The following is a 26922-nucleotide window of genomic DNA, read 5'->3' as shown; positions in this document are numbered from 1 at the left end:
TATTACAAACACTGAAAGAAGATTCTGCAAATGCTGGAGCACAGGTTTTCTGATATTCATCCTTAAAGTCTTGCTCACACTATTACTTACAAAAAACAAAGTGTAATTTCTTTTGTATGCCCTTGCTTCAGAGTGGCAGAGAATGGATGATGCTTCAGAGATAGTGGAAGTGTATGGCATGCATTCAGTGGCTGGAGGGTGAAGACCTGGACAAAGACGTAAGGATAAGAGAGACAGCACCTACTTTTAAAACTCTATGAAGACTTTGTTAGCGAATGGCTGTTGTTAGTTCGTCTTGAGCACTGCCATTTGGTTGACAGTAGGGGTATTACAGGTAATACAGTGATAGAGAACTAAATACCCTTTTTTGGGGGTGGTAACTGAGAGGAAAAGGCTTGGGCTCTGGTGTATGATTAATGAGGTTGATTATCAAACAACAACCTATTTTTTTACTCACCTAGAAAATGTATGCACCTTTACCATAAACATAAGCTAGGACCGTTCAGCTTTTTTGATGGCGCTATTGGAAAAAAGTCATTGGATGCAAATGCCCCAAAATAAAAGAGGGAATACTCACAAAATAACTTTCTAAATATGTATTTTTAAAATCTACAGCATCAAAAAACAAACCTGATGAGGAATAATAAATAAAACAGACATAAAAAAGTTAATTTTACCAATGTAAAATGAATAAGAAAATTAGAGCAGACTTGATTGTCTGTAGCTACATCCCAGAGATCAAAGATCCAACAAGGGAAACTCTCTGGGAATCCTCAATACATTCAATGTGGTGCTGTGGAGGGAACTAAGGAATAAACTTACCATTAGAAGATGATACATGTTCACAAACAACATCACACTCAAAAGGGGTGTAGTGGGAGTAGGACGTAGGAGGAGGGTGTACCTGCTATGAAGAGACCCATAGACAACACCCCAGCTTGCACATAGATCAAAAGGTTGTCCACTCAACCAAAGGAAAGATGCCAACATGGGGCTAGGGAGTTGAGTATGCAACTAAGGTTTCAATACAGAAAAGATCTTTATTCAAATAGAGAGAAGATTCACACTGACACTAAGGGGTAAGCCATTCACAAAGGCATTCTCATGCACCTAGCGTGGATTTGTAATTGCTCTGTCACAGACTTATCTGAAGGAAAGCAAAGGTGTTACCCACTGACTTCCAACTCTAGGACACAGACAGCAGGGTCATACCCACTAAACTCAGACAAAGAAAGCCTTTGTCCTAATGGCATATCAGCCACTGGTCCCACCAACCAGGTGTTTCTATTTACATACTACATTCTGTCCCATGACCTTTCAATCTATTGTTGATCCTACCACTACTAGGGATAAGGCGAGTATGCACTTACTTTCCCTTCTTTAATTCAAGCATGATAATGATCTTAGTTGGCTCTACACATCCTGGACCTTGAACTGCAAAGTTTTGAGAAACTTACAGAGTATGTTTAGCGAAACCGAAGAGGAAGATTTGCTTCCCTTGAGGGTCTGCACCTTGCAGTAATAAGAACCAGAGTCATCACTGGCCACACTTTTGAGCCTCAGCGTCTTGTCCGTGCCTTGCTTGTACCAATTCCCATTTTTGTACCATGTGTAGGCAGGCACTCCTGGGGCATTGCTTGAAACAGAACAAGTCAGGGTTACTGTGTTTCCTTCCAGTACTTCAGTGGATGGATCCACGACAATTCTGGCACCTAAAATAGAAGGAAGAGTTTAAGATATGGGTTTAAACGTATTTTATGGCATGTGCTGTAGCAGGAGCATGTGAGATAAATCAGTCAATGTGAGTGGCTGTATGTGTGCCAGAGCAGATCTATAAAGTTTAAATTCTCAGTGATCAAACAGTGAGGACAATTACAGAATAGATATCACATCATGATTTTTTCCCTCACTACGAACCGAGAGGTGAAAAGCATGCCATTGTTGATGTGCATCAATAGAGAATCACATGTGTGTATGCCCCCCCCCATTTCACCCCTGAGCAGTCCCCACAGATCACTCCTACAGCAATATGGGAGGTGACAAACCAGGTCCTGACATCCTCCTTCAGCTACATTAGAGGTTTCCCATTAAATATATTTGTAAAATAAACAGCCTCTTAAGATCTACACTTGCTGTAGTCTGGGGCCTCCCTCACTAAACTCTCAGCTTATAATCTCTCATCCTCTAAAACAGCAGGAGTCTAATTGAGTCCACACAGTTATTGAGACTGACAGAGATACCAACTGTGGCAAATGTACTCTGCTTTTTGCAAGCCTCCTGCATCCTTACTCCTGCAACTAGCAGTGGTGGATTCAAAGTACTTTCACCGATAACCTTGGACATGGCAGAAAGGATAGTAGAGATAGGTGATGGCCGGGGCATTTCTTATTTTTCAATGAAAGAGAGAGGAAAAGCCAATGAGCACTGCTTTGAGGGCACAGCGATGTGTGCTAGACTTCAGTAGGGGCATCATTCCTAAAGAGAGTGAGAGTGATGGCAGTAATTGTAGCCAGTGGACTGTTTTGCACGTTTCCGGGCACTCACCATTAGGAAGCCCAGGAAGGGAGTTCAGACATTGCATCTTTGTTGAGAGAGCTCGTAGACAGAATATGGCCTGTGTTTTACAGATAGACAATTAAGAAGTTGTAGAGGTTGCCCAGGATTGCCATGTAACAGATGTAGTTAGGATTACCTGACTGCACGCAGCCCAGACAACATCATCATCACCTTGTGTGCCCTGAGCTAGCCTGAGAGCTATCAAGATACTGAGTTGATAGAAAAGGAAGAATCATCTGCTTCCTGTCTGCTAAAACCAAGCAAGGAAGTGAGAGACAGCACTTCACGAGGGATAATACCCCACTATATGAGATTCTACAGAGGACCCTAAACCCACAAATTGACAGGTTGACAGTAGCACTCTAGACCAAGGGGCCCACCATGGGGAAACAGCGAATACACAGGTCATAGGAGGAGACCCAACTGCCTCTTGTAAAATACTACACCAGGAGCTGTCTTGACTCCGTGAACCCCCACTATAGTGCCATATGCAAAAGCAACAAGAACTCTCAACACCCAGTGTGGACTACCAATACCTGCACATGAAGGTGGGAACATAAATAAATGCACCTTGTTTGGGATATATCAGAGAATATGCCAGTGCAATGGTTAGTCCACAGTGAGAGGCCTTTGAGCTGAATGTTGAGCAGAACCCGTCATGATTTTTGTGCTGGCAGTCGAACCACTAGTTGTACTGGTCAGACAGGACCCATTGGTTAGGGGGAAGCAATGGAATGATGCACAGGAAAAATGCACACCTCTCTGTGCAGATGGTGTGCTGCTTTACGTGGCAGACCCTAAAGTAACGGTATCTCCAGGTTATGCAGAAACTGAGAAACCTTGGTAAATACTCCGGCTACAGGATAAACTGTGGCAAGTCTTTAATCTACCGACTTACAGGGGTGGGAAGATACCAAAAATACTGACTGAGTGAACAATGCTCATTGTGGAGGAAAAATTCAGACATCTGGGCAGATGCATAACCAGGATGCCTGAGGTGTTCCTTGAATGAAAACTATATTCACTCCTCAACCAATTTACACGGAACGTTCATGATTGGTGAGCTCTGCCACTCTCGCTTCTGGGCAGGGTAGGCATGCTTAAAATGATGTCTTTACCCAGATTAATTTATGGACCTCATAACACATCTTTTTGGGTTCCTCCAAACTTCCTAAAAAAACATAGCAGTTAAATTGAGGTTATTGCTGTTGATACCCCCCCCCAAGTAGGCCTGAGTAAACTGATATGAGGATTGTATGTTGGGGTAATAGCTTTGCCGGATATACAGAAATACTACTTGGCATCCCAATTGGCAATGATCAGTTACTGGGTCTACTCCCCACAAGCTGAACCGGTGATACAAATGGACAGATACATGATGAGCGGTCGAGGCCATCTTGCAGTGCTATATAGAAGGGTGCTCCCTTGTTATTTACCCATTCAGTTGGAGGGTGAAACTTACTGAAAAAACACTGTTATTAGACAGTGATATCTGCAGTTGAGGCATTGAAAGGATTTGCTAAGTGGGACCTGATAGGCATCTCTAAACTAGGTGATCTATGGACAAAGGGGGGGTACGATTCCCTTAAAGACTCTTAAAATAGATCACCAATTAGAAGAGACTGAATCATGCTGATGGAGAAACAGCAAGTCCTCAGAAGACTTTGAGGCCTTCAAAGTTGCCATCAAATCTCACCACCACCTCATCAGAGCCATCAAGAAAGCCACCCTGCAGGACCGTATCAGCGCCACCGCTCACAACATCAAAGAGATCTTCGAAGTGGTCAAAGAGTTCACCAAACCCCAATCGGAAAAGGCAAACATCCCTCCATCTCAAGATCTCTGCAACAGACTAGCCAACGTCTTCCACCAAAAAATCAAAGACATATATGACAGCTTTGGACCCAAAGACCCTCCGAGCCCCCCACAACCCCCAGCTCTGACCCTCCGAACCATCACAGATCCTGCACCCCTGGACCACCCTCACCATGGGTGAGACCTGCTCCCTCATGAGCAGCATCCACTCCGGAGCCCCCACAGACCCCTGTCCTCACCACATTTTTAATAAAGCCAACACCTCCGTCGCACCCGAGCTCTGCCACACCCTCAACAGAGGACTGGAAGCATGCTGAGATCTGCCCGCTCCTGAACAAACCCACAGCCGACTACCTGGACCTTACAAACTACCCCACCATCTCTCTTCTGCCTTTCCCAGCCAAGGTCATTGAAAAGGCCATCAACACAGCTCCATTAGCACATTGAGGACAACAAGATCCTGGACATCTCCCAATCAGGTTTTAGGAGCAACCACAGCACGAAGACCGCCCTCCTCGCCACCACAGATGACATCCGCTTGGTCCTCGATTGCTGCCATACAGCAGCCCTCATCCTACTGGATCTATCGGCTGTCTTCGACACGGTTTCACACCACACCCTCTACTCCAGACTCCTGGCAGCTGGCATCCACAGGAAGTCCCTACAATGGATACGCTCCTTCCTGTCTGGCAGAACACAAAGAGTCAGACTCCCACCTTACCTCTCAGAACTTACGGAGATCAGCTGCGGAGTTCCACAGGGCTCCTCCCTGAGTCCCACACTCTTGCCTACGCCGATGACACCCAGGTGATCATCTCACTGACTGAAAACCCCACAGCTGCCAAGGAGAATTTCCTCAACGGGATGGAAGCCGTCGCCGCCTGGATGAAGGACAGCTGCCTCAAGCGCAACTCTGACAAGCCCGAGATCCTCATCCTGGAACCTCCACATCAGCCTGGGATGACTTCTGGAGACCTGCCACCCTCGGCACTGCCCCACCCCAACAAACCTTGGCTTCATCCTGGATTCATCTCTCACCAGGAACCACCAAGTCAACTCAGTCGCATCCTTCTGTTTTCACAAACTCCGACTTCTCTGGAAAATCTACAAATGCATCCCAAAGAATTAAGCCCTGGTTACCAGCAGATTCGACTATGGCAACGGCCTCCACGCCAGCACCACCTAGAAGAACCTGAAGGAACTATAGCACATCCAAAACGCCTCCGCCAGACCTATCCTGGATATTCCCTGCTGCAAACACATCACCAATCACCTAAGGACCTCCACTGGCTTCCTGTCGAGGACATAATCAACTTCAAACTCCTCTTCTACGCATATAGGGCCCTCCACAGCCTAAGACCCACCTACCTCAACCACCGCCTCACCTTCTACTACCCCACCAGACCTCTCCGCTGTGTTCAACAGGTACTTGCCACAGTATCCCCCATACAGAAGACCTCAGCTGGAGGAAAATCCTTTGCCCACCTTGCAGCAAAGATCAGTCACCATTGTTACTTCAATTCAGGAAGGACCTTAAAATCTGGTTCTTCAACTCAAGCACAGCGGACATACCCTCTCAGCGCCTTGAGACCCTTCTGGGTGAATAGTTGCACTCTATAAACCCTGATTTGACTTAACATCAGCAGATTAGGCACTGTCTGGAATCCCATATCAAAAAAGGCACAGAGCTAGAGGAATCCTCACCTTCAGAAGAGGTCGTGCTCCCAGACCCCTTGACTGAGGAAGTCTTATATTTTCTACACAAGCAAATCATGAACGATTCCCCTAACCTTCACAGATCCTTAAAGTGATCTTGGAGGGGAAATTTTAGGGATTAAAGGAGAAGGAGTGGGAAAGAATGCTGGAAACACCATAGGTCATAGCAATATTCGACTCACAAAGTCTGTATTTTCCATCTGTCCTATTACTCTAGAGTAAGCCTCTATAGGATGGGGAGGTGTGAATCAGAAATGTGCATGAGGGGGTGTGGACAGATAGGCTCTTCATTTCACATCCTCTAGGCATGTCCATGGATACAAGGCTATTGGAGAAAGATTACAGAATGTATGGTCTAAGTAACATGAATTAAATTATTTGGTGTTCTAGAATGGACCCACAAGATCATGTTTCTTGGGTAGTGTGAGGCTCACATGCTAGCTTGTCTGCTTGTGAGCACAATAAGTGGCAGTTGGGCTTATGGCTTAGGGGGCATTGAGAGAGTCAGCGTTTGAATTGCTCTCCCCAGGGTTAATTGCTGCTAAATATTAAAGGTGTCATTCCTTCTTACTGGTCTCTCTGAATCTCCCCATTTCAACAATTTGGTGACAATCAAAACGGCCCTGGTGTCCTGGACCAACATTTCTCTTCTCACCACAGTGTCCCAACCTCTTTTATACAGATTGGTTTGTGATTCAGCTCTTCTAGGTGGTTTTGAAAAGGACCACAAAAAACATAACAACTTTGATAGTTCTATGTGTATGGCTATGAACGTCATTCAGGACCTATTTTTAGGTTGAGCTTTCAAGACATGTTGTATATACTTTGTGGGATTCAAGTCCATACATTGCTTTTCATTTGTCTATGTCAGTGTCCTTTAAAAATCCTTGCTTACTAGTGGTCAATCCTTCCTCTTTGTCCCTCCTTTTTGACTTTTGTTTCCTCCCACAGAGCACCAGCTGACTACTGTATCCGTACGTTTGGCTGTTTATCTGTTGTTTTGTGGGACTCATTCTTTCTTTGATTCATGCTCCTGTTACTGTTTGCCTGTGTTCAGCTTCAGTGTCCGTAGCTGCTTGCATTTTATTGTTGCATTCATCGCAACCACCTCCTCCTTTATTGCTGCGTGCCACCCCACTGACACCTGTGTTTCTGTTTGTTTACTTTGAATTTACTTTGTAATGCTGTTCTGCAACATTTCTGTTGAGCATATGAGGAACTTCAGCCATTTCCTCTATCCCTTGTGCCTCATATAGCAATTGATTTTGGTGATGAAGCTTGTAAATTTTGTTGATAAATCTTGAAGGAACAAACTTCAAATGAACAAAAAACAGAAAGAAATTGAAGGATGGCTTTGAGGCTCCCAGCCTATGTCACGGCTGGCCAGAGCGCTATTGACACGCATCTTGAGTGGTGCCGGCATGTTGCCATTTGCTTGTGGTGTAGAAAAGAGTGATCGAAGGGTGCTAGCGCATGCTTGAAAAGAACAAAAAGAAATGGTCAGCGCTGACATGAAGCTCCGAGCCTGCATCGCGGCTGGCGAGAGGGCTTTCTAAACAATATACACGAATAGTGGGTAGTAGTGGCAAAACGGGGTGCAATTCCCAAAAATGGTATATGTACAGTCAATGATATATTGTATAAAAGGAGAGCTATGGTGCAATGCGGTGAAATAAGCTCCACTGCCCCGGAGCGTAATGTGGTGTTCAGAAGAAACACCAGACAAGGTTTGTCCCAGATACTGCAGCACTCATGAGAGTTCATAGAAAAACGAGTCCTCCAGTTAGGTTTAGTTGTAGTAGGTTCTTTTCTTGAAAGACATGGACATCAAATCCATCGGATGGTCGTCATTCCATAATCATAATCATCATAGTCCTAAGGTGCGTTTCGTAACATAGGCACAGCCAACACATGTTTCGTCACAACATGTGACTTTTTCAAGGCTCTAGGATTATAAATGGTATAAAGAATGCCAGGAAGAATCATGATAGGCACTGGTATGTCTGACGAATGTGTGTGGTCACTCAACTTCTAGTAGGATAACCGAGATTATGTAGAGACCATGGTAAGCCTCATATCTTGGGAAAAGTGAGCCTGCTGTCAGTACGCTTTCTAAACAAGTCTTGAGCAGCACTGGTGGATTGCCGTATGTTTGCGATGTAGAAAGGAGTGAGATGCTCTTGCCCACCTTGTGGTAGTGCTATTTTGTCACAGGTTATGTTGGAAGGGTCTGAGGTGGCTGCAAGCGGTGAGTGAGGGACCATGTTGGGAAGGAGAAATAATTTATTCAGGGGTGGATTGTCTAGGGGGAAATGTTATTGTGTGTCTGTGTGGTGAAGTAAAAGAAGACTTTGTGGTTTCCCTAGGAACCAGCACACAGTGCATGCCTTAGCCGTGTGTAGGCCACAGGAAGGATCCCAAATGCTGTGACACCATGGGTTGGGGGGAGGGTCTGTTTCTCATCTGGACTCCACTGCATGTACTTGGCTGCCGCTGGCGGTGTCTGCCACATCACACTTTATCTATGTGGGTCTATTATTATTAGTTCTTCTACCTCCCCCGTTGCTCCCCCAGTCCTTCTTGCATTATTTACCTACACTTGGCTTTCTGACACCACGAACATCGATCCCTCAAATGATGTCTCTGCGTAATCTCTTCCCCCATGAACCTGCCTGCATTTTTCTCTCTCCGTAGAATGAACTTTCCTCACTCTCACATACCTTCCTTGCTGATTTTCTCATTCTTGCTTCTCCAGTATTCCTCCTCTCCCACATCTACTATGCTCCCTCACTTCTTCACCCCTAGTCAGTCATGTACTGCATGCTCCAGATATGTATTCAAGTCAGAACATGATCAGGGAAATCATGTGTGAATGAGTTCCAGCAATAATTGTTCTATGGTAACATTAACAATATAGGGATTCTAAGAAAGCCCCTAACTCTATTTTGTCCATGACTTAATGTTCACGCTGAGGTGGAAGAATAAACTCTGTACAAGTAGAAGTGCACCAGGAGGCTTTTCTCTGTGTTCTTGGGTATTTGTTGCTTGCTTCCGATGTTTGTCTACGCAGACGAGTTGAGCAGAGGTTGCAGAGCAGCTGGATGCCTGCTTGTGTGCCAGTGGGCAGGCTAACAGCCTCGATTTGGAAATCAGAGAGGTTGCATGCCTAACTCCTACACTGGCTTTGCTGCTCTCTGTGATCACATCTGACCACTTGGAAAACCCACTCTAATTTACTCATGTTTTAAACTCTTTTTTGACCTCTTCATTTAATCTGTATAGTGCAGCATAATGTAGTCTGTGACAGGTTCAAGTGGTTTGTCTGTCTGGTGCAGCCTTAGTAAGAACACAGAGAGAGAGAGGCTTGCAGCCAGCTCATTGCTATCACTGGTAATCACACACATTTGCCTGCTTCCTTTTCAGTGGCTTGCCTTGTCTGTCCCTCCCTTGGAGCATCAGAATTTACTTCTGTCCTTCCACTACTCACTTTAAAGGAACTACTTTTCTCCTCTGTCTTAAGTACTAGAAAATTATGTGTCTGCTGCTTATTTTACTCTTCTTCAGCTGCGCTGAGTCAATAAAAACTATTAACAAAACTAATAGGGTATCAAATGCGAGACCCATTTGCATTGCCAATGCTTGTTCTTTATTTGTTTTTAGATTTGTGCTACATTGGTGATGCACACACATCCTTAAATTCTTCTCAGTACTTTTCATTAGATATGGTCACTTCTTTTAGACCACTATAATGTGCACACCATTCATTTTATTGCATTAGACTGCAATTAGTTGTTGCAATGATTTCTTTAATGCTTAAATTCATCAGAGTCTATAACATTATTTACAGAGTTTTAATTGCATAGTTTTACTTATATAAGGCCACAGTTTTGCCTACCTAATGCAATCCTTACACCTTTCACCTCATTTCATGGAACTTCCTGGCGAACCACCTCTCTGGTGAAGATTGGTAGAGATTATTTAATATTTATCTTGGAGCTATTGATAACACGCGTTTTAGAGCTGAAAGGAAAAAGTTCATCGTAGAACACTACATGGGCAGAGAAAGGCATCACATTTTTTAGCATTTGCCAGATTGTGTGCCTTTAGAAGCCGAAGAATTGGATGAGTTTCAGGAGGATGTACAGTAACTGGAGAAACTTTTTTGACACACAAAAAGTATTATTGTCAGACACATTAATTTTTTCTCTACAGAGCAGAAACCAGAAACATTCACTCTGCGAGTTTGAACATTTCACTGATCAACTCATCAGAGACCAACTAGTAGTTAAATGTTACAATAAGGCTATTGAGGAAAAGCTGCTTTCTTTCAAAGAAGTTTCGCTTGCGGTGCCTGTTGGTCCTGCTTCTATGGTCGAATCCTTTCAGGCTGAAGTGCAAATTATAGGAAAGAATTCAGGTGAATTGTTTGTCAATGTTAAAAGCAAAGTTCAATCTTCCAAGTTGGCACATGTATCATCAAAACCTGAAGAAGAACTTGGTTCAAGCAACACATTTTGTGCATGTTTTAGATGTGGTTCCCCTCAACATGCTGCAAATTTCAAGTTCTTAAGAAAGTGTGTAGCCAGTAGGATGAACTTGGACCTTATTCTAAAGTATGCATGAAGAAGATGCTTCAAGTAAATGAAATTAATGAATCTTCTGACGAATAGGAGTTACATCATAGTCTTAAAGATCTTGTTCTGAACATCGATTTGTCTAATTTACAAGTATGTGAGAATCCCATCACTGACATTGACTGGGACATTAGGTGGTCACATTTTGTAACAGATTCAGGAGCTAGAGTCACCATTATCCACATGACTTCTTTCAGAAGTTTTTAAATGATGTACTTCTTGAAGAACCTGATATTAGGACTGAATCATTTCAAGGATCTAAAATTGATGTTAATGTCTATTTCATCACTTCTATTTCTTTTCAAAGCAAAGTTTACATCACTTTTAAAGGAAAAATACTTTGGGATGGGTTCATCAGGCTTTGCTTGATAATGTTTTGTTAGCTGGAAAAAACAACTGTGTTGCTACTATTAACACTGTACATAATGTATGCGCTAAAGGTCCTGAGGATCTCATGTTACAAAAAACTAAGGGGGTCATTTTGACCTCGACCGCCGAGGGACCGCCGTGCGGAAGACCGCCAGTGGTGGCGGTTTTCTGCTCGACCTATTATGACCGTTGGCAGCTCTCCGTCCTTTTTCGGACGGAGAGCTGCCAACAGCCATACTGGCGGGAGGCGGGGAAGTGGAGGTTACTCCACCGCCACGCCAACAGAACACCGCCCAGCGAATCACGTCCTGTGATTCGCCGTGGCGGTGTTCTGTTGGCGGTGTGGTGTCGGCGGAGCTGCCCCCATGGCTCCCGTCCCCTCCCGGAGGATCTTCGGACCAGGTAAGTCGATCATCCATGAGGGGAGAGGGTGGGGGGGTGTTGGGTGTTGTGTGCGTGCATGGGGGTGTGTGTATGTGAAGGGGGTGGGTGCGTGTATGCTTGCGGGGTGTTGTGTTTATGGGAATGAGTGCGTGTATGTCTGTGGGTATGTCAGTATGGATGTGTGCGTGAATGTTTGAATGTGGGTGTGCGTGTCTGCCTGTGTGTGTGTATGTAGGTATGTATGTTGGCGTGCGTGCGTGTGAGTGTGTTTGTGGTGCCTGTGTGCGTGTCGTGTGGGAATGGGTGATGTGATGTTGGGGGTCGGGTGGGGAGGGGGACCCTGCCACCTTTGGGGGGTGGCAGGGGTGGTGGGGGGGTAGGGGAGGAAGTCGGGGTGGGGGATGGGGGAGACCCCTATCAGTGCCAGGGAAGGAATTCCCTGGCACTGATAGTGCTTACCGCCATAGATTTCATGGCGGTTCAAACCGCAGGAAATCCACGGCGGTAAGCTGGGTCAAAATACCGGCGGCGGTATAGTGACGGCCGCCGGGCTGGAGACCCAGGTCTCCAGCGCAGCGGTCGTCTCCGCCCTAGCGGGCGGAACGGAGAACCGGCGGATGACCATGGCGGTAACCGCCATGGCCATAATTCCATGAAGGGAGACCGCCAGCCTGTTGGCGGTCTTAGCGCCGGTTCTCCGCCTTCCGCCAGGGTCGTAATGACCCCCTAAATCTTTGTGCAAGATGACAATGGATTCTTTAAAAATTTATTAGGACTTATAAAGGATCTTGAATTGAGCATTAAACTGAAGGAAGGAGCATTACCATTTAAGCACAAGTTAAGAAGTGGCCATTGAGTGCAAGAAATTAATTATCTCAGACTTTAAATGGCATGTAGAAACAATGGGGGTCATTACGACCCTGGCGGAAGGCAGAGAACCGGCGGTAAGACCCCCAATATCTTATTAAATCTGTTGCTAGTTCTACTTATCTTTCTCTTAGTGTCATTGCTAAAAAGAAAAACAAAGAGTTGCACATTTGCATAGATCTTAGATCATTGAATATGAATATTTGGATTGATGCTCATCCTCTGTCGAGAATAGATCATTGATCAAACTGGATTGTACAAAAGTTTGCAGAAAAATCAGACTTAGGAGCAGCTTATCATCAGGGTTTATTTGCTCTTTCTTCGCATTATTTAACAGCATTTGTTACACTGGATGGTACTTTTCAATCCTAGAGAATGCCTTTTGGTTTGGCTTCTGCCACCTCGATTTTCCAGAGAGTTATGGAGAAAATCGTAGGCTACATGAAGGGTGTATTTATTTTTCCATGATGACATATTGGTAGTTGGGAACAAACATCAGGAACATATTGATAGATTGCAGGACATTTTTGAGAAACTAAAATTAAATGGATTTGGACTCAGACAAAAGAAATATAGTTTTGGTCTAAACCAATTAAAGTATCTAGGTTATGTTGTTAGTGCACAGTGTTCGAGCCCCTAACTAGGTTTATCTAAATAAATTGAAGAAGCTCCTCAGTCTATCAACAAAGAACAGTTTATGTCATTCATTTAATTGTGAGACCTTAATGCAAAATTTCTTCCAAATTTTGTATCTATTGCTCAACCGATCAGTAGTCTTTTAAAAAAAGAGAAGACATTGTTAGGATTTATCAACAACATGACACATTTTCGTGAACTAAATCTGATTTGTTACACGTTCCTTTTCTTCATCCATATGTTCCTGGTTTTCCTGTAAGTGTCACCAGGACTGGACCAGCCGTAGGGTGCATCAGGTGTTTTCCCAGGAGGTTGGAGGGGTGGGGGCTGGTTTTGCAGTGGTGGGGGGCAATTTTGTTACTGGGGTAGGTTTTGTAAAGGCACTGCAATATGGAAATCATCAGTGTCTCACACTTGTACTCACACTTGTCGGCTGGTCCGACAAAATTGCCTCTGTTGCTTTGGGTTCCCAGTCTGGCCCTGTGGATGCTAGTGAAATAGGGTTAGGGACAGTAGTTACCCAGAAGTGTAACAATGTTGAAAGTACTGTGACCTTTGCATCATTGGTTTTTAAAGAATCTGAGCCTTCATATTCTGTAATTCAAAAGGAAATGTTAGTTTGCACATGGGCTGTAGGGGAATTTAGAAACATTTTGAACATGACATATGGCTATTCTGAAAAACGTGCCACTGGATTGTTCAGATTTTACATAAAATTGCTTGAATACAATTTTACAATTTTTCTTGTTCCAGGTGGCAGAAATAAGACAGTAGATTTTCTTGCAAAGTTTACTGTAGTAAAGGAGGATGTTCAGTCAGACACGGATTATGAGGAGTGGATTGTAACTTTAATTGTTTTAAATGACAAAACTTCTATTTCTAAAGAAGGTTGGTTTAAAACATTATCTGATGATAGTGAGTTGAGTGCAGTTTCAAAGTATGTAATCCTTCTAGGAGGTGAGAAATTGGCTCCGCCTTCTTTAGTGAAAAATAAACTAATGGATTTGTCTCATGCTAGCCATTTAGGTTTCACTTTGACTAAAGAAAGCTATGTGAAACGCACTGGTGGCCAAAAACGGATTTCGATGTTGAACTTAAAGTAAGGACTTGTGAGATTTGCAACAAGGTTGATATAAATTTGGTAGTCAGAACTTCTCCCATGATTGCAGTTGATCTGCCTAAGAGTAATTGGAAAAATTTCATTACATGTTTTAGGTCCTTTTTATGCTTTAACAACAAGTATGCTTTGGTCGGTTGATTATAGGTCCAAGTGGAATGAAGTACAATTTGCGAAGGTTCCTGACACTGAGAACATCATTCATTTTCTTAAGAATTTTTTTTCTCATGAGGGTTTTCCTTATACTTTGGTTACATGCAATGGTGTACAGTTCACATCAGAAATGATGTTGAAATTTCTCACAGAAACAGGTATTGAACATAAAGGTACAAGTCTTTATCATCCACAAGGAAATGGTTTGGCCGAAAGAGCGAACAGGCTAATTATGTTAGCTTTGAAGAAAATGTTTATTATTTAACGTGCCATTCAGGCCATGGTATCTTCATAGCATGCTACATAGCACCCGACTACTGGCATTCCCCCTTTTCAAGCTCTTAGGGTCATACTCCATGTATTCTTGTGGAAACTCAATGGATTACACATACTACTTCTGATTTAAATTGTTTAACTTTTAAATATAGAATTGATGAAATGGTTATCATGAAACACGTTAAAGTTTGTTCTAATTACAATGTACTCAAGAGGGTATGTTTCAGGGATTTTAAAATTGGTGACATGGTGAGAATGAAGATTTCCAAGTTTATGAAAAAAGGGGTTTTGAAATTCAGTGATCTTAAAGGGATTGTTGCTGTTTGAGATAGAGCAGTTTGTGTGGATGGGGGAAAATTGTATAATAAGTCATTTATAGCACCTGTTATTTCAAATGTTTATTTTGATTTAAGGCTGAGAACTTTGGATATGACACGACAAAACACTAATGATTTTTCTCCACATTTTAATTAAACAGAGAAGGATATTTGTGCTTTTAATTCCAATAGTTTTTCCATCAGGATTCACACAGTCATGACAGAAACAGTGGGTCTCGTAACACTTATAGAGCAAGCGGTCACAAAAGAATGTCACCTCACTAGATGAAAGATTATGTATAATATGTGTAACAATATTTTAATTACTGTAGTTTTTCATTTGATTGTTTTGAATGAAGTATTTCCTTATATGGTTGAGTTTAAGTGCACTTTTTGCTCGGTTTTATTTTTTCACTATTTCGTGAAAAATGAGGATATGTTGTAGGATGGACACGTGCGGCCACGATCCTCAGTGGTGTAATGCTCGTGCAGTATATTGTTATTCGTTTAGCGTGAGAACTGCCAGACCAGGTGTTTGCTTGTACACAGCTCATGCGCCACCTAGACTACGTGCAAGCGCAAGACGAGGCAGTTGGGATAATGACTGAGAGGCCGTTGAGAGTGGCAGCATTTGCGTAGCTCTCCCTAGAGTAAACTGCTACTAAACATCAAAGGTGTTATTCCTTCTTGCCTGTCTTTGTGGATCTCCTCATGTCAACATGTAGCTCTGCTAATTGATGTCCATGGAATAATTAGGAAGGAGGCGCAGTCCTTAATTATCTGAAAATATGCATGGTGAAACAAAACACGGCCAGAAAATGGAGTGTAAGTGAACTGCTCAGCAACTGGGGAAAAGACATTGACTAGTGCATGCTGGCTGAAAAATGATATACATGAGGACAGGGGTTGCTCAAAGAAATGGTGGAAAATATGGAGTTCATGGAGAACATATTGAAGTCACTGAACACCTATGGGCGACTCTTCGCTGTCATGTGTTGTGCTCAGGAAGGTTTGGGAACACAGATGGAACTGGCAGTGGGCTATTGCCATTGTGGGAATGCTAAGTACATTCATGTTCCCTTCCAAATGTGTATTGTTGCTGGTGCTAAAAAGTTATATTTCTTGCTTATACATTTTTTTAAAATAAAAAGTCTTTCAAAAGTTTATGTTCGGCTTGGGAGAAGGAAGGTGGATTGTTTTTCAAGATGACGTTCTGATATTTGTCAACACAGTTGAAATACATAACTACAGGTTGTCACAATTACTTCAAATTTTACAAGGGAAAGTGAAGATCTTGCAAACAGAAAAATGCATATTCTTTTACTTAATTAAATTGACTGTTTGGGATGTTTAATCACTCAGGATACATCCCAAACAGAATTTACTTCAGGCTATTGAACAAAATCACAGATGCTTGATGGCTTTCCATATTTCTTCCTTGGTAGGACTGCTGCAGTCGATTGGCAAGTCCTGGTCAGCTGGCTCTATGTCAGGGGAGACTGCAGCACAGGCTGGTTCAGCAGTTCTTCAAAGTGCTCCACCGAACTTTGTTGTTTGCCTTCGTTATCCATGATTGTCTTCCCAGCTTTGTCTTTAACAAGTCTTTCTGACTTGCTGTATCTGCTGGAGAGTTTCCTTGTTATGTCCTAGAGTTCTTTCAAGTGTCCATGGGTTGCTGCTTTCTGGGCCTGTGTAGCAGGAACATCAATGAATCTTCAGTTGTCTGTTCTTAAATTTCTCTTTGCTTCTTTGTTGGTTTTGGTGTATTCCCCTTGAGCTTTCACCTTTTCTGCTCTTGTTCGACTGGTGTTAACTGCAGCTTTCTTTTTGCTTTCTCGCTTGGATTTGCAGAGAGAGACGGTAAAGATCCATTCTTTACGCTAGTGTTTCTTGGGACCCAGCACCTCCTTTCAGGTTGATGTCACTGTTTCTTTTACACATCTGCAGATGCAAGAAAGCATCTACAATGTGGCAGATTCATCAGCACAACCTGGCCTCGACATCCACAGTGGAAAAGCCAAGATTGTGAAGACTAACACAGCTAGCACAACTGCAGTCACTCTTGCAGGCAATGCACTGGAAGAGGATGAGGCCTTCACCCACCTGTGCAGTGTCATATATAAGCAGGGCACACAAGCGCTAGGCAAGAATTGGCAAAGCAAGGGCTGCCTTCATTCAACTAAAGAAGATCTAAAGCTCCAAGGACTTAATGCTGCGAACCAAGATCGACCGTTTTAATACCAATGTAAAATCGGTCCTTCTGCATGGAGCAGAAACTTAGAGGACAACAGTGACCACCACCAGCAAAGTCCAGACTTTCATCAACTCCTGTCTCAGGAAAATCCTCCTAATCCATTGGCCAAACATCCTCAGCGACCATGGCCAATGGCAGCAGACTTTACAACTCCCTCTTCATGAAGAAATCATGAAAAGACACTTGGGCTGAATAGGCCACACCCTCCACAAGCCCGCACTTAACACACCAGGCAAGTCCTCTCCTGGAACCCTCAAGGGAAAAGGAAAAGAGGAAGGCCAGGAAACACTTGGCGATGAGGCCTTGAGGCTGAATGCAAAAAGATGGGTTACACCTGTAGTCAGAATAAATTAAAGCCAAGGACAGAGATGGCTAGAGAGTCCTGGTTGATGGCCTATACCCCATGAGCGGTAGTAGGCATAAGTAAGTAGTAAGTAAGTATTAAAAAATGGATGATCCTTCAAACAAAGACTGTGTTCTTATTTAGGACTCTGTAAATGTTATTCTCACTTTGTGGACACATTTAGCATGATTGCTACACCATTGCATTTTGCTTCTCAAAAAAGGAGTAAAGGTTCAATGGGATGAGGAACATTGCATAGCTGTTGAAAAATTGACAAAATCCATTTTAGTGGCACCTCCCTTGACTCCGTTTGTCACTCCCCATGCATTATTTCTGTGATGTCAGCTGTGTGGATTTAGGTGCTGTTATACCCAAGAAGATATATGGTTATGAAAAAGATCATCCCATTTCCACCTAGACCTTTGTCAAGTGCAGAAAAAAGATATTCCCAACTAAAAGAGAAGGCCTAGCTTGTGCCTAGGCTTTCGCGCAGTTTGAAATTTATATTTGGGAATTAATATTCACATCTGAACTGGTCACAAATCCCTATTGGCTTTACTCAACAGTAATGACACTGAGGAAGTGTCTGCTCCTATGGTTAGGCTATTATCAAAGTACAACAGTAGTACATTTTGTAATATTACAATAGTACTGCAAACGACCTACAAAATGATATACATGCGAAGGTTCTGCCTCTGCCTCTACTAACTTTTCTGTGCAGAGATCTCCCCCCTGAGAACAGACTCTATGCACACATGGGTATACGTGTCAGTACAAAATGTGGGAAGGGCAGGTGGAGTGGTTGGAAAATGGGAAATATTTACAACTAAAGGGGAGGGCAATATGGAAGAGTAGGAAAGGGTTTAGAGAGGGTACGGAGGGGCTAATGACAGACGTGTACCCACTCAAAAAATAGTAAGCCCATTGCTCTTCACAAACCACACTTCTAAAGTTACTACAGAAAAAAAGAGACCAAAAACAGTAGTAAATTTCTCCTGCTCAGAGCTGAAGTAAATCCAGCACCATGCATGGCCAACTTCTGGCACTGAAAAGCTCCTATAGAAAATAATGGAGGTAGGGACTTAAAGTATAATACAATAGGAAATACTATCCTATTCAATTAATTTAAAACAGTCAAAATATAAATAGAAATGACAATGTTAAAATAAATTTATAAAAAATATTTATTATTACAGTTTACAATATTAAAATTATTGTTTTATTCAAAAAATTAAAATCACTCTAATGTTGATTAAACTACAATTAAATTATTTTTAATTAATTTAATAAATCACTTTTAATAATGCTTAATAAATGTTTTTAAGGATTGGGATATATTTTTGAATTTTAAATTCCAGCAACATAATTTAAATTTTATGCAATATATGTAACTAATTAAAGATTTAATTTACAATTGTTATTAATCCCGTAGCATTTTCTATTTAGCTCTATATTTAATATAAATACATAAAATTAGTTTGCAATAATATTTCATATTAGAACTTTTCTACTAACTTTTTCCAAGATTAATAAACTTCTGAAATGTTTCCTGTACTTTTCCATACCGGGGTCCATATTGTAAAGTGTAAGGACTCCTTCCCTATACTTTACGATATGGATATCTCCGTCCTGATTGTGGAGAACTCCATATGATAAAGTATACATATGGTAAGGTATTCCCTATATTTTGCCATATGGAGAACACCACCCCTGTTACATACAAATACAGATCCCATAAGAATCCCTTACAGAAAATTATTGAATAATAGCTTTGATGGAAATCCCACGGAAAGATCTTTTTTGTGCACCCCCTAAGAGTAATAGGTGGAAAGAACACACAATTTGACATTGGCTATTATTCTCATTAGAAGAAACTATGTGAGCCAAAAAGGTCCCCTACTTTATGCGTCACATATTCACCTTCGTCAGCTTTTGACTCAATTGATAGAACGATCCTTTGGAAAATGATGATGACATGGGGGATACTAATAACTCCATCAAGACTAACACCTCCGCTTCACAGCACCCTTGAACCTGAATAAAACTAAGTGAAATGGAGCTTTGTCTAAATGGATTATAACTCCAAATAGGTTGAGTCAAGGGTACATCTTGGAACCCTTCTCATTTCTTGTTATTTGTTTTTATTTCTATCCCAAACGTAGCTGAAATTTCAGTCAAGTATGTTGTTTTCCACCAAAACTCCATAAAGGAGTCACACAAGTGGATGCTGCAATCCATTTCAATCTAACCCCTATTGGGTTACAATGTACTGTGGATACTTTTTCTTGACACTCCAAAGTTAATAACTTACATTTTACATCAGAAAAAAGTACTTTTCCATAAAGGATGTTGTAAACAGACCTTCATCTGGAGATGCAACAGCCAGCCATTAGAAAATGTAACTTGTTATAGTTATCTGGAGGTGAATTTGTCCAGCAATATGACTACTGAGGAACACGTTGAATCTGTGAAAGGTCATTCAAAGACAGCTTCTGGAGCCCTAGGGGAACTGGACACTCATAGATCATATACATCATTTGAACTATAAAGAGAATCTTATGAATTAAAAGCAGTTTGCTAAGCTTCAGATTGGTTTTTCAATAATAAACATGATTCTGTTAGTTAGGCTGTCGTTTTATCATTATATTTTATTCTCTAGATACAGTGACTATTCCTGGACTGATAACGTTAATTTTGCTAGCTGTGCCATGTAAGGCCCTCCCTATTTCCTCTGCCTGGACAAAAAGAGGAAAATACTTCACATTCCTCAGTGACACCAGCACTGAATTTGCATCACACTCCTGTGTGCCACAGCCACTGTTTTTGCCCAACCAATTCCTCTTCTACATATAAGCAACCATTTTGATTGCAATCCTGAAAACATTGCTAGCATCACATTGTTTAGGTCTTGCGTTAGCCAAGATATTGTGACTTTACTAAAATTATATGGATACCACTGTTATAACGGTTTTCAGCCCCCCCCTCTTTTCATCCATTGGTCTGTTGTTGTGTCATTAACACTTTTATTCTGCTCACTACAGCATACATCATGGGCCAGCTGGGTCAGCCCACTTTACCCATTGGCTAACGTCACTGTGAATGAAATTATTCTACCCTTTCACAAGGAGTAGATCCACAAACAAAGTAGGTTCCTTCAGTGTCAGGGACAACTATGGCACTATGCTTTTTGAGACCAAAACAATATTTTTGCTTAAACCAGATGTTTTTTAGATTGATGAGGGCCTAGAAGGTTTCTCAACAATAACGTTTTGCAAAAACATTGACACAAACAAAACAAGCATTGACAAACCCAAAAGTATTGTACTCAACACTAGACCTATTGGCTTTGCCAGTGCTTACTTAATTAAAGACAATCCATCATGATAGCGGCGTTGCCAAGCAGTGCAGGAAGATGGCCACTCTTTAGCGAGCTCTTGTGGCCTCTGGCGCACCCTGCATGAACCTGAGAGGGAATGGACCAGTTGGCTACTTTTGAGCCCCGCACTCTGAGCACCATCGTGGAAGGGCTTTGGCGTTCAAGTCCAGGCTTAGGGACTTGCAGGGAACCAGAAGGAAGGTGGTGACTCTGCTGAGCCACATCTGTTCCATAATGACGAAGAGATCTGACGCTGGAGAGGAAGGACTTTGGATCCACGAGGAGCAACCGGTTCTAGAGAAGGAAATCCCTCTGAGAGGTGGTGTGGTGCAGCCTGACGCTCCAGAGAGCTAGTCAACTGCTGGTAGACAGAGGCAGCTGCCTCCAGCTACCTTGACCTGACTGAGGCCTGATCGACTGGAAGGTTGATTGGGATCTGCGAAGCCAATGGGGTGAGTTATGATCCTCGGAACCGGAGGAAAGGTGATGTGAGGTGGAACCATAATATAGCAACACCTGTACCTGGCTCCTTTCCACTATGTGGTCCATGAGAAACTCAACTGTGTATTGGAAGCCATTAACCCCACACGGACAGTGTTTGAAGAGAAAACCAACGATGTGATGATAGATCTCAACATTTTGTGGGACCACCACCACAAACTTTCAGACAAAGTTAAAATGAGTGAGTCCGTTCTCGTCGTATGAGCCTATTCGTGGAGGTGCTGCAGGCCCAGATGACTGCTCTCTCAGAAAACGTTGATCAATTCGATAGGAGAGCAGCAGACGCAGAGTGGCGGGGCTCCCTGATGGCATTGAGGAATAAATAACGTACCCCGTGACATGGTTAGTTATCAGGTGCATTAAATAACACCTAAAACTGTGATCAGGCCCATTATACAGAAAACACTAAAATAATGATTTTTGGTAGGAATATAATACATTCGTTTTGGGTTTTAGACAAAGTTAAAATTGCAGCTGCCCCCTCCTTAAAGAATTACCAGAAATATGTTGGTGTCCGGCACTCAGCCTTGAATGGCATAGGACCTGACACTACCTTACAAGGAAATGTAGGTGGTATCAACCAAGCAGAAGGCTAAGATCTGCCTCCTCCCATCTAATCTCTGTCCCCAAGAAAGTTTCCTGGGGCGGCCTCAGTTTTGTGTATTGCATTTGCCAGGTATGGAATAATTTGCCATTCTCCATTAAAAGCCAGCCAAACCTGCTTAGCTTTTGCAAACAGTTAAAATCTTGGCTGTTTTCTCCCATGTTGTTATTGCATTACCTTGGTCAGTCTGTTGTAGGTCCTTCTAGAGCTAAAATGCCCTCAATCAATCAAATTCAAATCAAAATTGGGGAAGTACAGTCTTATAAGTGTTTGGGTATGTTCCTTATGAGAGCTCTATATTGGAATGGCCACCAAAATTCATTAAATAATAGAGCCTTATTAACTTTGGGAGCTTTAGTAAAATTCACCTGTAGCTGTAGCTTTGGAGGTTACTCGTTAGAACCTTTCATGAAAAGCACTGAAATGAAAAGTCTACCAAAAGTACTTCATGAGTTAGAGGTAGTATTTGGGCTAGTATTGGAAGCTTAAGTTGGAAACGTATTTTACATTTTTTCAATGGACGAAGGCTAGAAAATGGGATCTCAATCTCGGGCTGAATTTACAGGAGTTTGATTGTTGAAGTTTATCTGTAAATTGTCTTTTAAGGAGCATCAAACACTATCTGTCTTTGTTAGGAAGAAGCTCTATGTAGTGAAAGAAAGTGGGCTAAGTCTCTTCAAAAAGTGATAATCAGAGAGACAAACATAAAGCATATGGCAGTATTGAGTCATGGGAACTCTTCCCATCAAAGAAAGCTTTAAAATGCTCTGCATTGAAAACACATTTGAAACAGGAATATGAGGAAAGCCTCTATCACCTTTACCTTAACAATATTAGAAAATTATAGTGAAAATACATTCTCTTATCTTTTTTGCCTACCCAGCCCTCAGTTTTGTGAAATATTAAAATGGCAATAGGATATAATCCTTTGTATTCTGTTCTAGAGTTCTCTGCAATGTTAAAAGACAGAATGGGATTATGCCCTCGCATATTAAATACTAAACATTCTACATGCTGCATATTAAGTTATTACCCAATTTTTTACATCAGATGAAAAAGTTCTTAAAACCATTATTTTTAAAGTACATAGACTATACAAGACAGCTTCCTATCACTTTTTTAGCCAATATGAATAGTTTGGATATTGTTATTGGGGTTGTTTGGCTCTTAATAGCCATTAAAAGGATCTTATAATGTTTAGATAATGAAGTGTGGCATTCTTGTATAAGAATATTAGTATTATTACATTATTTATCATGCTTGTAATTTTTATTTTATTTTGAATTATCGTGCTGTGTACTATTGTGTGTGTAGTTTTGTGGACAAATGCCTCATGACACATTTTTAAACGAATACTATTTAATTTAAAGACCCAACTGTGATATTTTAAGAATGAATAGTTAATTTTGAATTTTAAAACAAGTCAGGTCTTTTCTCTAAAACTGTTATAAACAATCAAATGTGATGGCATAAAACTATTTGCAGGGTATACCCAGTGCTTAATGAGAACCAGTGTTACCAGTGGGTGCCATCGGCACTCATTTTTGGGGACCACCACCTATATTTCTCCATCAGACATCAACCAAGAGCAAGAGAGGGAAAAAAGTAGAAAGCCAAATGGCAGAGGAAGAGAAAGAAGGAAAAACCAGTATAACTGGGGAAAGCAGGAAACTGCAAGGGAAACGATAGTGGGTCAGGGAGTGTCTGGTATTGGCCTGAGGTGGATTCAAAGGTACGTAGCCTTGGTATTTGGCACACCGACATTTAACTGCACTGGCCGCAGGCTTCTGAGCAGAGCTTCAGGCATCACACTCATTCTTTTACAAATTAAGTCTAAGCCGCTATACTGTGCACAGCAGAAGTTCATATCTGGCACAGATCATACATGAACCAGTGAGGTGTATTCAGTCCCTCGAATATTGTGTGGGTCTCTGGAATCCTAACTGAACGTTAAACATTTCCAGATACAATTTCACTTCCTGCATGACAACTGAAGCACATTTTCATTATATTCAAGGTACTTATGTTACTACTGCATAAAGTACAAATAATAAGAAGTTATTAATGCAAATTCAAGTCCTGAAACATGTTGAAAAAAAATGTAAATGCAGAAATAAAGGCATACTTCCCTATCAACATATAACTACGAGTCTGCTACAGTGCAGTATAATTAAAAAAAAATAACTGTTTCTTTTCTGAAGTTTAAACCACAATTACCATTTTCAAATTTTGCTAAGTTAGCCATTGATCAAATTATAACTACTACTAGAAGCATAAACGATACACTGTCCTATCCTCTATAAGTGGGTCAAATTGACACTTACTTTCTGCAGAAAAAATTAGTTGCGATTCCGCATTGCCGTGTGTATTATTCGCGAAGCACATGTATGTGCCTTCATCTTCGAACATAATGTTTCGAATTTCCAGTTTCAAGGAGTTAAGAGAAGGTGCAATGGAGAGCCTCTGGCTGGGAGCGCCATGGGAGCTGGTGGAAGCCACCAGAGCATCATCTCTGTACAGCGCTATCTCAGATGGAGGGTTGCTGTCCACAGAGCACTGAATGATGCCCAACTGTCCATCCTGCATCTCTAAGAAAGAGCTCATAGTCAGATTTCTTGGTCCATCTGATAAAACAAAGACAGAAGGATTAGATCACATACACCAATGTCCTCAATACATAAGCAGAGAGACAAGAAATGTTTTTCTGTGTGCAATCCACCCCCAAAGCTATTATTCTAGTGTGGATTGCCAACTTGTGCTAAAAATATGGTAGTGCAGGGTTTACTCTCAATGCAATGTATTCAAGGACCTCTCTTTAGTGGGTTTACAACCATCCTCAATGTAATCTCAGTGAGGATTAATAATTTCACAGTGTGGTACTGCTGCTAATATTTTGTATGTTATGTATGTGAAGGAAGGTTAGCTATCAGCACTGATTCCTTTCACCTTGAGGTCGATCAAATAATATGGTGTGTCCATCTCTTATGTCAATAATGATAGCACGTGTGGTGTCATTAGTGATGTAATCTATGATCTTATCTGTGATGTCATAGATGGTTCATGGGTAAAGTCTAGAGCAGTGCATTGATGCATTGGATCTGCATAGCATAAGTATTAGATTAGGAATTTTAGTGGTGTTTAGATTGTTTATTTTAACGATTGCAGCCCTTCAAAAGCAAATTAACCATGAAACTTCTAAGGGCTATTTGTAATGGTTCCTGGCTGACATAAATTTAAAAGGGTAGATAAAAATTATCTGGGCAATTCAAATGCATGATTTTCACCTTTAAATAACATAGGAGCAAAGATTGCTGAATGGAATTACACCAGAGTTGGCATGAACAAAGAACTATTACATTTTTGTAAATTAGTTCAGCATTTTTTTAAATATCTGTTACTAAAATGTTGTTAAGTGGGTTTTGAATTGTTAATCCTTTGTGTATCTGGAAATTTAGGTTAATGACCCATTCACAGGACAGAAACTACTCATGTCAAAGTGCTAGGGCCACCGCATGTGAACACATGCTCACCCCCGGAATAACCAGGTTGAGCCTGACAGGTGAGATAAATGGCATTTTCCTAAGAATAAAATCCATATTTAGTTGAGGAGTTTTTGGCACATACTGGTGATTCTAGGGGTACACAGGGTTTATGGGTTTCCCTGGAGAAAGCCAGGAAAACTGACAAAGTCTAGAAAAATTATGTTTATTTTGAAAAAAATGTGGAAAAGTGCTAGCAAGAATACATATTTCTTTCTAAAAACAGGCATCAACAAAGTTTTTCTGTGTTAAGATGACTATTTTCCCAGTTTTCAGGAGCAAATACTTACAAAAACAATTTTTGACCAGTTTGTCTATTTTTACAAGTGGTTGTCCATTTTATAACTCAAAAAGCTGGGTGGTAAGAAGTTTGTGGATCCCCACAGACTCCAGAACTTTGCCCTATAGCACTGTGAAGACAATACATGCTGCCAGCGTTTGAAGTGTGCAGGGCATTCTGGGTGATAAAAAGTAGCAGAATCCATGCTGGCAACACAACCATGGATTCCCCTGTGCCGCTATGTTTCAGAAATGCTCATGGTTCCTAGAGTTCACTGGTTGCCATCTGACCCAGAGTCTGAACAGTGCCCCCATTCCCCATGGCAAGTGAGAGATGTGGATTTCCCCTATCTCTGTTGGCTCATGTGTCAAAACCATGCTCAAAATAACTCACATTTTCTCACTCTTGCGATGGGGATGCTCCAGGCCCGAGGGGACACAAAGGCTGTTGGGGCTTTAGGGGTGAGGGATAAGCCTGATGCCTGAATCGGCCACACACATCTCAATATTTTTTCCTAAAAAATATGCCTGATGTCTAGTGGGATTTCTGTCCCCCTGGGGGCAGATTTGGGTAACCCCCCAGCTGAAAAAGTGTTGCTGGGCCTGTTTTGAGGCTGGGGCACAGGTCAATACCTTGGTGTGACAGCTCCAGCACTTCTTTTTAAAACATGATTTTACTGTGGGCAAAAGATGGGTACCATTTTGTCATAATAGCGAACATCCAGGTGCTGTCAGCATTTTACATAGCTATCTGGTGCAGACACAGGGTGGGTGAGGTGCCGACCTGTACACCTCACAAGTGTGTGGTCTGCCTCACATTGTCTTCAGTCTACTGTGCTTTGCAGGACTACCCCCAGCATGCAGCTAGTAAAGTGCTGAGAGATGCTATGCAGGAGACTGGAATTTATCACTAAGGTGAACAATTTGAAGTCAGTATAGGGCTATGAATTAAAGCAGAATCTGTCTGGAAAAAGTGAAGTGAGGGCCTGCCTAGGACAATGGGATCATCGCTGAAAAGGCAGGGTATGTGCTGCAGAGGAGACAGGGCTGGGCCTAGGGAAGTGGGTGACTGGTGTCAGAACACCCAACAAGCGGCCATAGAGAAAAGTGGCATTCATGTTTTATTCAAGTTACCTATTTGCTCTGAGGATGAGATCTTGAAAGGAGTCAGGTTGGTGCCTCACCA

General features: G+C 41.9%; 1 protein-coding gene across 2 annotated transcripts in view; it reads right to left on the bottom strand.

Moving 5' to 3' along the window:
• SIGLEC1 (sialic acid binding Ig like lectin 1) overlaps nucleotides 1-26922 on the bottom strand; it is a 278498-nt gene that overhangs the window by 75837 nt on the left and 175739 nt on the right. For both annotated transcript variants that reach the window (XM_069205241.1, XM_069205252.1), the window contains 2 exons: nucleotides 24243-24542; nucleotides 1458-1712 (listed from right to left, as the gene is read on the bottom strand). In XM_069205241.1, the coding sequence (XP_069061342.1) occupies nucleotides 1458-1712; nucleotides 24243-24542 (555 nt within the window). The remainder of the gene's footprint in view (nucleotides 1-1457; nucleotides 1713-24242; nucleotides 24543-26922) is intronic.

The sequence above is a fragment of the Pleurodeles waltl genome, chromosome 1_2, assembly GCF_031143425.1.
Source record: "Pleurodeles waltl isolate 20211129_DDA chromosome 1_2, aPleWal1.hap1.20221129, whole genome shotgun sequence".
NCBI classification, from domain to species: Eukaryota; Metazoa; Chordata; class Amphibia; order Caudata; family Salamandridae; genus Pleurodeles; species Pleurodeles waltl.
The sequence above is the reverse complement of the archived record's forward strand: the minus strand, read 5'-3'. Positions and strand labels throughout refer to the sequence as shown.